Source organism: Silene latifolia, chromosome 11 (genome assembly GCF_048544455.1).
Source record: "Silene latifolia isolate original U9 population chromosome 11, ASM4854445v1, whole genome shotgun sequence".
Lineage (NCBI taxonomy): Eukaryota > Viridiplantae > Streptophyta > Magnoliopsida > Caryophyllales > Caryophyllaceae > Silene > Silene latifolia.
The window spans coordinates 10,324,690-10,336,828 of record NC_133536.1 but is presented as its reverse complement, the minus strand read 5'-3'; the positions used below and the strand labels follow the sequence as shown (position 1 = coordinate 10,336,828).

The window sequence follows — 12,139 nt, the reverse complement described above, 5'->3', positions numbered from 1 at the left end:
GTCATTTTGGGTAAGAACCTCTAGGGTACGCATGTTGACTTGGATCTCGGCATTATCCGCATATTGTTTGGAGAACTCGATTGCGGCGTCTTCCCAAGTAGCGACCTTCTTGTGATCTAAAGAGTAGAACCATTGTCTCGGGATGGTATCAAGAGATGAAGGAAAGATCCTTAAGAACATCTCGGGTTTGATGCCTTTGATAGACATGTAATCCTTGAAGGCACGAATGTGGTTCAAAGGGTTCTCGTGTCCCTTGAACTTAGGGATATCCGTCATACTAAAGTTAGTTGGCAATTTGGAATTGACGGCTTCATATTTGCGATTGTTCTCCCTATAAATGTCATCACCCTTAAGGTACATCAATTGCTCCTCTAGGTATTGGAGTCTTTTCTCAGCTACAGTCATCCCCATGAGAGGATTTTCATCCTTGGATTCATTGTCAGAGTCACGTAGCACTTCACTTTCAAGAGGAGGCAACCTTCCCTCTACGGCGTAGATACGGCCCTCGATGAGCTCAAGGCGGTCATATGTTTGTTCTTGAGTAGATTGCATTTGGGCTACCGCGGCTAGGATTTGATCATTACTATTTTGAAGTTGATTGAAGTTTGCTTCATCACTTGATCCGGGCATCTTGGAAACTGGATAAGAGATCGGCGACGAATCAAAACACGATCGACCATTCTAACACACTTGCTAAAAAGAGGAAAAGTTTTGACTCGTGAAGTGGGTGTGTGCCACTTGTGTTGAGTGAGCTTTGAAGAAAGACGAGGTTTTTGAAAATGTGTGTCCTAGTCAACTGTAGTGTAGTTGTAGGAGTGGACTCAAAGTGAGGTTTTGAAATGGGTTTGTGGCCCGAATTTTGACACGACAAACGGACAGAGTTTTGACCGGATTTTGCGCTAATTGGAAGCCTTTTTCGAAATTTTGTTTGAAAAAAAAAGGGTTTTGATTTTTGAAAATTCGTCATGGTTTTGTTTAGAAATGGTGATCACGTAAGGTTTTACACATTTATACAAGCATTATAACGGGATGCTGAGTGCATTTAGAAGGGTTTTGGTTTAAAGGGTGGGTTGCCATACCGAACCATCAAACCCGAAGTCTGTGGAGAGGCTCGTGCCAAACAAGAGTAAGGCCGATTCCTAGTCCATTTCCTCAAGTAGTGAAGGCCCTTGATACAAACAAGAGTAAGCATCATGGTATGGATGACGTCAATCGCTATCCATCCTTAGGCCCAAATAAGAATTAGGACCGTTTAGACGGGACGATTGGTCGAATGGGTTGGGTTGGGTTGGGCCTAGGAAGGCCGAATAAACGGTCTAGGAAGACCGAGTTATGAAAACCGACAATTGTCTTGTACAAATTATTCCCTAACCTTGTTCAAGTTTCACCCTTTTGGCTACACGTAAGTGTATTATCCCCAGCAGAGTCGCCAAACTGTGGTCAGCGGGCCGCCCACGGGGGCGCTTGGGAAAACGAAACAAGCGTTTGCATTTTTGTATGGAGTCGCCACCAATTTTTATGGGAAATTGGAACCGTTCGAATACCTCGTGTCATGTCAAGACACAAAGTAGTGACATGAACACTAAGCAATCGTTACCCTTAGCATTCTATGTCTAGAATGACTCTCGTGGATGCCAATGAACACGGGTGTTCACAGATATCTGGAGTAAGGGGTGAGGGTACGTATTAGGAAGCTCTTTTGATCGAACACCTAATCCCGCCCGCCTCGATAGCGGCCTCTACTAATGATTAGGGACATCATTTATACTTGATATATCGTCGGCTATATGCATGCAATGCAACATCCATTAAATTAATCCTAGCATGTGAGATTATCTAAGTCGGTAAACACGTAGTTTAACATACAATTGGGTCGAAGTAGGATTTAATGCTCATTTACATGTGAAAACATACAAGCAATAAAAGAAATAATTATAAATTACAATAATGAAAATTACAATAATTAAATCGGATTAGGCGATTTATGTCGAAAATACCTTTAAAACGGATGATTTGAGAAAAAGAATAAAAAGAAAGAATTAAATAAATTAAGGAACGGGAATTAGCGTGATATTACGGATAATAGTTGGTTAATATGTAAACTAATTAAACTACGTCAAGGCAGAAACGGAGTTCAGGGACAGAGCTCAGCCAGGAACAGGCGCAGCAGAGCTGCGTCCTTTGGAATAGGCGCAGCAGACGCTGCGTCCCTTGGCCGATTTGGCCGTCCGTGAAGCCGTGATTGCAAGCCGTTAATTGTTAATTGGTGAATTTAATGATTGATTGATGATATTTACTCGGATGAAAGTGATTAATAGGTTATTTAACATATGAATGGGTCATAAAAACAGTGAGACCTGGATGAGACGGAATTAAACGAATTAATTACAAGAGCGAAATAATGATAGAAGTGAAAAATATTAATGAGTCAAACTAATTAAATCAAATAATTAAGCTAAATACAATGGATTAATGACGAATATGCGATGAATGTGACAAAAGACAGATGAAAACTATATCGAGGACGAATTCCAGAAACCCAATATGAACAAATTGAATCTCTACAACCCGGAATTGAATTTAATGACGAAAACCCGCAAATATTGGATTATTAGGGATTTAAGTCGTATTTGTGACGATTAAACATGTGAATGACGATAATTATAATATACATGTAAGTTATATGCTGTTATGTTGAAGAATTAACAGACGAAGCAAGCAAAGAAAGAATTTGAATACGAACAACGAGATGAGCGAAGAAGAAAAAAGAAGCGAGAATGCTGGCGGCCTCACGAAGAGGCGCAGCAGAACTGCGCTCCTTCAAGAGGCGCGGCGATTCTTTGCGTCTTTTCTCGACGGTTATCTACTGGAAATCCGTAAAAACAGGTTTTAACAAAGGGTTTTAGAAATCGATTTTAACGGTATTTTCGACGTAAACCTTACAATTGATTATACGATAAATAAAATACAATAAATAAAAGAAGGATTTACACCCTCAGACTTACATGTTGACGAAACGAGAAGGACTAAGATATCGATTAGTGATGCTCGACGCGAATGCAAAGAAAGTGCCCTCGTAAGAGGAAAACGATTAATTAATTAAGTTGATTGATGTGGAGTTGGTCAAATTGGTCGGTCATGCAACGGAGAGGCCGGGTACTCGAAAGATCCGAGCTTACGTGGTCGAAAGTTCAAGCACGTAGGCGCCAATAAGTAAGAACAAAGTCTAGAATGCAAAGGGAGAAGAGAAGCGCGGACACTCGCGTGAGAAATATGAGGAGCGAAGGCTCCTATTTATACTAATCACGTGAAGGAATTAGGGTTTCGGAGACTCTTTGGAAGTGAATCTCGGAAAGATATGAAAAAGATACGAAAATACGCGAGAAAGGGCACTGGGAAGAGGCGCAGCAGCCACTGCGTCTCTTGGAAGAGGCGCGGCACCTGCTGCGTCTATTCCCAGGAGGTTTCCTCCTGCTGAAGAAAGATTTCCGTGTTTAAGTTATGGTAGGACGGAAATAATTCGATTTTCCTTAATATCTTATGTGAATATTACGGGATTTTATTTGCCAAAAGATAAAGTTTATGAAATATGGAATAGAAATATCCGGAACATTCCAGAACATCCTGACTCGGGATTTAACGGTTATCAGAAAATGGAGACGGTTTTAGGCCGGACTCAATGTACTCTAATTATCTTGCCAAAACGACCGTATCGGGACGTAGATGACAACTAAGAGGTAGACATTTAATATTTGAGCAATCACTTGACGATAATCTTACGAACTGTCACAAATCATTCCGCGTATCAAACATGCGGCCCAATCATCACCGGGTGGTTTGCGGGAGGTGCAGAAATGAGGTATCTACAGCAATTAGCAGATCTTATGACTAAACCACTGGGACAGCAGCAACATTTCTTTCTCGCTTCCAAGTTGGGTTTGCATTTCCTTGCCACTCCCTGCAACTCCAACTTGAAGAGGGGGTATGAGTCAGCTGATCTTTCTTGCACAGCCTGGCCTCAAATTCTCACGACTGATCATTCTCAGCAGTCAGACACAAAGCCTGACACAGAGCATGAACCAGCTAGCAATAGAGTAGCCTAGGGTGTCTAACTAACTTTCAAGCTTGTAACTAACTCCACCGCATTTCTAGGAAATCAGTTAGAGGTTGTTAGAGTTTGTTATTAGATATTTTGTGAAAGTTCTAGAAGCTAGTCATGTATATATATAGATTGTACAGTTGACTTCAAGTAATAATATACTCTGCACATTTTATTTACCTTTCCTCTCAATTCAATTCAAACAATATACATCCTAGTCCTTAGTTATGGAGCTTCAAGTCTTCGTTAATGGCTTCCATGGCATTATGATCCATGTTTTCACAGCTACTGAATCCCCACAACCACTAAATTTCTAGAAAGGAAATAGAACAGAAGACCGTCTCTGAAACGGGTCACTTCAGTATATGAAGTTACCAACCACCTAAGTTGGCTTCTTATCTGGAAAACTGCTAAACTTATCGGAATAAGGTATAGATATTCTGTTAAACAGAGAATTTTGGTGGACTATCCACACATAAACTTAAAAATTGCTATTTTTAGCTCAATAAGATGATTCGTTCAATGCCACAATAATACAGTTGAACACGGATACGTCTACTTTAATATACAGAGTAATTATTTGCACTGATAAAAGATCTGGAAACTTAATCTCCATCTTGTACATAGCTGTAAAAAAAACAATCTCGAAGAGAAATTTCAAGTCTAATACCATAAACAAACTACCGATTTTCACGAGTACAAAAGAGAAGAAAAAAACTCTTGGAACTGCAATGCAAAAGCAAAATGTCATTAGGATATCTTGATTTGATATTTTGAAAAGCATCATAGATGGAAATCAAAAATTGTAAGGCTCCGTAGGGAACGACAGCCCTTGAATGTCTCCGCAAACTCTGACAAACTCTCTATGTCATCATTTCCAAATATAAGAATGCTACTTAGACCTTCCGTGGTCAACTGTTTCATGTAATCAAGGTTGTCTACTTGCACCTCCCTTAATTTGATTGAATCGTTCTCCTGGCCCAAACTCGTGATACATAATTCTTTGTTTACACCATACAATTTCAGCTTTTCTAGGCTTATACAAGCAGGAAATGACGTCAGTTTTTCACACACAGCAATGTCCAACTTGGAGAGCCGGGAAAAACAAGGCTGTACATGATTTTTACAGTCTATATCTTCCCCTCTCCACCATCCTCTCAACTTACGCACATATGAAATTTCAAGTTCCTCGAGGGAAGGAAAAAACACTTCTCTACTACTGCCATCATGGGTTGAATCCTCTATGTACTCCAATTTATCCAAAGAACGAAGTGACAGAGACTTGAGATGCAGTAGTTTGCTCAATGAAGGCAAACACAATAAGTCTCTTCCCTAATAGGTTGGGAGTCAATACTAAACCCAAATGTGTTATGATTACTAGCAATACCATCCAGTTTCTTCCTAATTTTCTTAACCTCTCGAGAAAAAGAATACGCGGCACTGACTGTATTTTTCTTCGAAGAAAAGAAGCATCGTACCTTTTCAGAGAGTTTGCCATCCTTGTTGTGCAACTTAAGTTCAGCTAGAGTACGAAACTCATCGAATAAATCATCAGCATCATAAACAGCATCCTGGAGGTTTCGAATATAGTCTTGTGATTTGTGGGAGAGTTGGGCCTTAGACTCGGCATCAAGGAGGACTTTCCTGATGGTGGTGATGGTGTCTTTTAGGTCGTTAAGCTGAGATTCATATCCCCAAATTGAGCAAATCTCTCTGATGGCATCCAACCCCACCACTTCAATCAGTTTCCCTGCAAGACTGATTCCGATTTCGGCCATTAATTTCTAAAGTATGAAATATAAAAAGCGCACTTAAAACTATGAAATTTCATGCATCTCCCCGGAAAATGAGGTATATAAAATCATGAATGTGACGAGACAGATTACCGCCATCAAGTACACCGGTATCATCGACAGCCGCCCTCGTAATCATCCCGGCACCTTTGCCTTGGGTTGAATTCAAGTACAATATAGCACCAATGCTCACTAACTCTGGAAAATGACAGTCTTACATAGTTAATCCAGGAAAAGACCTTTTGAGGACCGTAATACATGAACAAACTATGACTATATGAGTATATGGGAGTAGTATATACAGAGTACCAAATAATATACTTCCGCTATCCCAACTATACCGTCTCCATTTGGTTAACGAGCTTCCCAAAATTATTGTCGGCGTCTTAAATCCATTAAATAAAATAAGTAGCAATCACCCCACATTACTCCCTCTATATCTTTATAATGTTTCCACTTCATTAAAATACTCCTCACATATATTCAAGAAATGGGAAAATCATTAGAAAACGGAAGGAGTAAGTACTAATGCTTCATCCTGATTCTATTGTCCCCATTTGCTTTCGCGCAAGAGTAATGATATTTCATCCCTTTTCCTTAGCAATTAGTCTTGCTATAGACAGATATATCCGTCTATAGCTATAGACGAGTCAAATACAATAAAAGTGGTGACATTTTTTGCCCCCACCACCCGCACTTGTTTGTCCTATTAGGAAAGTGGTATTGTATTTGGCCCGTCTTTCATTATAGACGGATATTGTCCGTCTATAATGAGAATTTCTGTTTCCTTAGATACAATCTTTAGTCAAAATGGGACAATATAAACAATATAACTAGAAAAATGAGATAAGCTACATGTTTCATACTTGACTAACTTAAGGATTTAAGCACATGATTAATCAAGTTGCAAGACTAATTAAATTCCCATATTACATCACATAACACATAACATCCTCCATCTCATTCCTTTTGTTTACCTTTTTTTATTCTTTGTAACATGAATTTTAATAAGTATATAAATGACCGGTAAGAAGTAGATCACAATCAAGAGTTTGACCAAACCATCGAATTGTAATGTTTGAAAAGGGAAGACAAAAAAGAATTATATTAATTTTTCCCCAGTTAATATACAAGAGCAAACCAAGGAACCCTAAATTTTAACCCTCTTTCAGTCATTTGTTTACCTTTTTTATTTTTTTGTGACGGGTATTTTAGTTAAAGGTAGCCAAATGATGGAGATGGAGGGAGGAAGGGAGTAGTATTGTACCTGAAAGAAGAAGTCGTTCGTCGCCGATTGTCGGTTGGCTGCTAACTTGTGTGTGGGTTTCTTTTGGAGGGAGGCTGCTAAACCTTGGTCAATGTAATTATGACAGGGACTGCGGATGTGTCAATACTGTAGAAATTCGTCATCACTGACATCAATTTCTGGGTGATCACTTGAAGAACTAGCGTCAGCGGCAATGACCTGAACTCGTGGTACTCCTGTATTCGCTCAGAGCAGCCTGCAAATACACCGGAGTTTAATCCGTAAGCAGATACTGCATTAAGCTCTAACACCTAACTAGATGTGACGATATTGTTGGGATTAGTTTCACAGTTACAGCAGCATTGGATTCGGTACATTGTATAATTATTCAAGTCCCCAAACCTACCATGCATCCAAAAACTGAAAAGTTGAGGTCTCAGAATGAGGAAAAGACAGACTGACAAAAAAAAGAGTTGGTTACTTAAGGTCTCAGCAAATCAATATTACATCACTGTAGGAGTGGGATACGAGGATAGCGGTTTGAGAAACAGACAAATTTTGGAGAATTGATTCAAGGTAAACTATGCATAAACTCATTTATTTAAATTCATATACCTTTCACAAATTTTGAAATATGTAACGACGCCTCTGTTTATTTCAAGCTTGCCTGCCTATCTGCTATCGCCCATCTTTGTTCATGTTGCTAACTTTTCAGTTTGGTCGTACTCCTTCATTTTGTGAATCCAAAACTTAACTTAAGACACCTTTCACACACGATTAGAATTGAGGTTAAAATATAAAAAGATTGTGAGATATCTTAAATTAAGACGGTCTTAAGGCTTAAGCAAGACCAAATCTCTTCAATTATTTTGTAGCTGTATTTTGTAACATGTGACTATGGTAGCAAATTTCTTCAAAACTGCCAGTTATTTTTTGTTTTTCTACGATATACCCCTTTATTTTAGAAATCATCTTATATACCTCTCTACTTGTTTAACTAGTCTATAATCAAATCATATAACTCCTTACAGCTTCACATCTTTCTCACATGGATTATCTTATTCATTTGAACTCTTGAATCATCCTCACTATAATTCAATTACTGCAACTCATATTCTCCCATTTTCCTTATGATATCATACCCCTTGGCCCTTGCCATTATGATGTAAAAATGCGGAAGCAAAAATGAAAATAACAGAATTATAGGATATTTAGTCGAGTTTCAGCCTTGAAAATCAAACTAATGGTGTCTAAGGCTAAAGACCTATTTAGCTTTAAGACGGGATTTGAAGTACATTCTCAAATCAAGGATTGGTGATCAAAACTAGATTGAGTTTTCTGAGTTTTTCTTTATCAAAGTCTGAAAAATACAGCAGCTATATCTCGCCTTATATAGGCCAAATAGAGGATTCCTAGGTTACAATAATTGATATTCTAAAAGATCTTATTCTTGTGAAATAAGATAAAACTTAAATAAGATGGAGTGTGTATTCTTATTTCTTCATATCATTTGTCTACCAAAGTCAAATACCAACTAATGTCACTTAGATCTCATAAAATAATAATCGGATTCACGTAATAGTGTACGGAGTATAAGATAGAGTGCACACTATTCTCTACCGCAAGGTAAGACGTGAGATGTGTTGGATGAGGGGCCAGTCCTCCCCATTCGGTTTTTGGCATCTATCTTTGAGACTCACGGAACACAGTACAATGTAAAGCTCCTGGAGAGAGGTGAGTTTGGGCATCCATTTTGGCATGTATTTCAGTTTGGAACAATACATAATGGAAAGATATCGGAGGGAAGTGCAGAACTGCATCCCCTCTGGCAATTCCTCCATCTCATACAATCCATACAAATACAGAGATTGAAGGGTAGCAGCAAGGTTATGCCATGACTCCACTTTTGGACAGTCTCGTATACACAAATACTCCAAGGTAGAAAGATGCTCCAACCATCCTCCCACACTCTTAAGTTTAGGACATGCTTTGATACTTAGGCTTCGCACGGAAGACAATAAATATGTCGGTGATATTCTCCACATCGTCCTCCCTCCCGATGATTTGATCACACAAAAAAGAAGAACTCTCCTCCTTTGTAAATTTCAGAGGCTTACAGTCAACCTTAAAACTAAACTTATCACTCTTAGTGGCAATGGTGTTCAACTTGTCATTAACCATTTTAACTTTACTTGAAAGTCCGTGAGTAAGAAGCTTAAACCGAGAAAAAAAGGATTTCACCTTGTTGCGTCTGAGCTGCTTCTGCTTGGCAAGGGTTAGGAACTCATCTAACACATCATCGGCGTCGTAAACAGCATCTTTGAGCTCTTGAATGTAATTCTTCTCTTGGAAGTTAAGCGAGTCCTGCTTGGCATCAGCATCCATAAGAACAGCTCTGACAGTTTCGACGGTGTTATGGAGGTCATCAAGCTCGGATTTGCAATTAGAAATGGAACAAACTGAATGCATCAGGCCCAAAGTTTGGATAGCAGTAAGGATAGTTTGAACTAAGGATAACGTTGTTGAAACGTCCATGATTGTTGGAATTGAATGATCTCTCTGAGTTTCTCTTTTTTTTTTTTGGTTATGTTTGTAGAAACTGATGGGAGTACAAAGTTCTATTAAGTAGCAACTAGAAGGGAGTTGACTTGGTAAAGACTTCTTAAAGATTAGTAACCACATGTTTACAGCACATAATGTGGTTAACATGCTTTAGAAAATACCCTTAGGATTGGAGTTGACTTCAGAGAGACTTTGTCATTGAAGTGTCAATGCCCTTAGGGTTGGAGTTAACTTCGTAGAGACTTGATTCCGAGCTTAGCGAAGTCCGGTATCAAAAATATCTAATAAAATAATTACCGCAGAAATGATAATTGAGCCCCTTAAATTTGGTCAATACTAGTAAGTGTTGGAATATAAGGAAAACAGAGTTTGTTAAATAACCTACCCTACTCCTACATGTCGGTTTATTCATGTATAAACACAATCATATTCATAACTCTTGTAATCACAATATTCATAATACAAACTCTACTCACACATTCAATCTCTCTCTTTCTATCTCTCTCTATCTCTCAGCTTTATCAAATTCGTCTATCAATCAAATCTGTTAATCATGATGAACTTAATATAAAATTCAACAATAAGTCCGCACTTTTTAAGATTTGTGAGGACCGCTTTAAACAAATGAGCAATTTCTACGAAAGTACAACCGAGAAATAAAGGATTTGAAATGGATAGGAAGTGAGGTGGCAATTGATTTGAGGTCGGTGAATAACTGGTCTACAAAAAAAGGAGTTTCTGAGTCAATTATATCCTTCATAAAGTCCGGGTTAAAAAAACACTGTCCTCTCAAATTCTAACCAATACATCCCAAAATCTATCTTTAATAATTACGATTTACGGATCATAATCTTTCTTCTACATTATGCGTATCACCAAAAACAATACTCTGAATTCAAAATCAAAACTCTATTTAATTTTCCAATGAAACCAGGGAAATCCATGATCAGAACAAAAACAGGCATGCCTCAGACAATTTCAAAGGACAGTTAGATTTTATCCACCAAATATTGACTTGCATTTTAGGCTCGAAATGGGCATCTGGTTCTATGTTTCATACATTCAATTAGATTTTATCCATCAAATATTCGATCAATTTTAAAATTTGATTGAAACTAATGTGATTAGGGTTAGTGAATTGATTAGTTGGAATGTTGGATCAATTTTCCAATCTATACAAGTTCCAACATCACAAAAATGAGGTAAAGCAGCAAAACGAAATGAGAGGTGTATAGTAGTCAAAAAAAAAAAAAACTACTGGTGAGAGAAATGTATACCGCAAAACAACAAATCAGATAAGTTACCAAAATAAAATCGTAATTTATTTTCACAACACGAAATTCCGCTACTTCCTCTTTCCAGAAATCTACATTTACTGTCCTTAAGCTCAACTCCTCTGAAATTCTAAGCAATACACCCTCAAATCTATCATCTTTATACATTACTATTTACAGATCATCGTCTTTCTTCAATGTTATACTACGTATTACGGAAATCAATACTAACTTGCAATATTTGCAATGAAACCAGTGAAATCAATTATCAGAACAAAAACAGGCATACATTCAATTAGATATAATCGATCAATTTTAAAATTTGATTGAAACTATGTGAATAGATATAGTGTGAATTGATTAGATGGATTAATTTTCCAATCAAATTTTTTCCCTAAAATTATGTATCTATTTCCCAATCAATTTTACTCAAATTCAAACAAATGAGTGGGACGGAGAGAGTAATACGGTATTACTGCGATCACAGAAATTAGTTAAAATCTTAAGGGTAAAATCATACAACGAGAGAAATGCGTACTGAGAGTGCGAACAATTAAAACTAGAGAGGGGGTAAAAGAATTACCTCAGTAATTAAAATCTGGAGTTAAATCTTGATTTGATCTGATTTTGGATTGACTACTCTTCTCTTTATCAATTACCCCATTTGTTTTTTTAGTGTAATCACTTCCATTTTAATCGCATATCATACCATTGGGTTTCCTTGCAACGAGGTAGAAAAAGTTTTTTTTTTTTTTTTTTGGTGCGAACGAGGTAGAAAAAGTTTTGAGAGGTTCTCTATGTATTCTTAAATTTTTTCGTTTTTTATTTTACCCCTTGTTTTTCACAAAAAAAAAAATTGACCAACAATAATTCTCTGTTACCATTTCAGAAAGCGGTAATTTTTATTTTCCGAACCAATTATCTCGTCAAAGTATTGAATTTAAAAGAAAAAAATCACCGCTTTTTGAACTCATAGCCGGTAGCTATGGTTGGTCAAAGCTTTTTTAACGAATAAACTTTGACGACCATAATTTACGAGTTGAGACGTCAGTGAATTATTTTTCAAACTGAACGGTTAATTTGAAAAAAAAAAGTATCGTATGCTGACCTTGTAGACAAGAGTTCTTGACGGTCAATTTTTTTTGCAAGAAAAGAGGGATACATC

General features: G+C 37.5%; 1 protein-coding gene across 13 annotated transcripts; it reads right to left on the bottom strand.

Annotated features, from left to right (window-relative positions):
- Positions 1-4,610: 4,610 nt before the first annotated feature.
- Positions 4,611-11,742, bottom strand: LOC141610975 (putative disease resistance protein RGA1). 13 transcript variants are annotated; one of them, XM_074429326.1, is made up of 6 exons: positions 11,558-11,742; positions 7,754-7,902; positions 7,160-7,394; positions 5,986-6,090; positions 5,578-5,849; positions 4,611-4,825 (listed from the first exon to the last, which is right to left on the bottom strand). In XM_074429326.1, exons 4-6 carry the CDS (start codon positions 6,029-6,031, stop codon positions 4,790-4,792), a joined length of 354 nt encoding a protein of 117 aa, XP_074285427.1. In that variant the 5' UTR covers positions 6,032-6,090; positions 7,160-7,394; positions 7,754-7,902; positions 11,558-11,742; the 3' UTR covers positions 4,611-4,789. The 13 variants fall into 13 exon arrangements, 2 of the variants coding, with proteins under 2 accessions (XP_074285427.1, XP_074285426.1); XR_012528464.1 differs by having other exon boundaries at positions 4,611-5,857; XR_012528456.1 differs by having other exon boundaries at positions 4,611-5,857; positions 7,754-9,533; positions 11,558-11,726.
- Between the last annotated feature and the right edge of the window lie 397 nt (positions 11,743-12,139).

What these genes read in the sequence shown, in the direction of transcription:
- LOC141610975 (XM_074429326.1), bottom strand. Translation starts at nt 6,031, where the DNA reads ATGATTACGAGGGCGGCTGTCGATGATACCGGTGTACTTGATGGCG. An exon ending in TACCGGTGTACTTGATGGCG is followed by an intron (nt 5,850 to 5,985) that starts GTAATCTGTCTC and finishes TCAGTCTTGCAG; the next exon opens with GGAAACTGATTGAAGTGGTG. An exon ending in ATGGCAAACTCTCTGAAAAG is followed by an intron (nt 4,826 to 5,577) that starts GTACGATGCTTC and finishes TTTGCATTGCAG; the next exon opens with TTCCAAGAGTTTTTTTCTTC.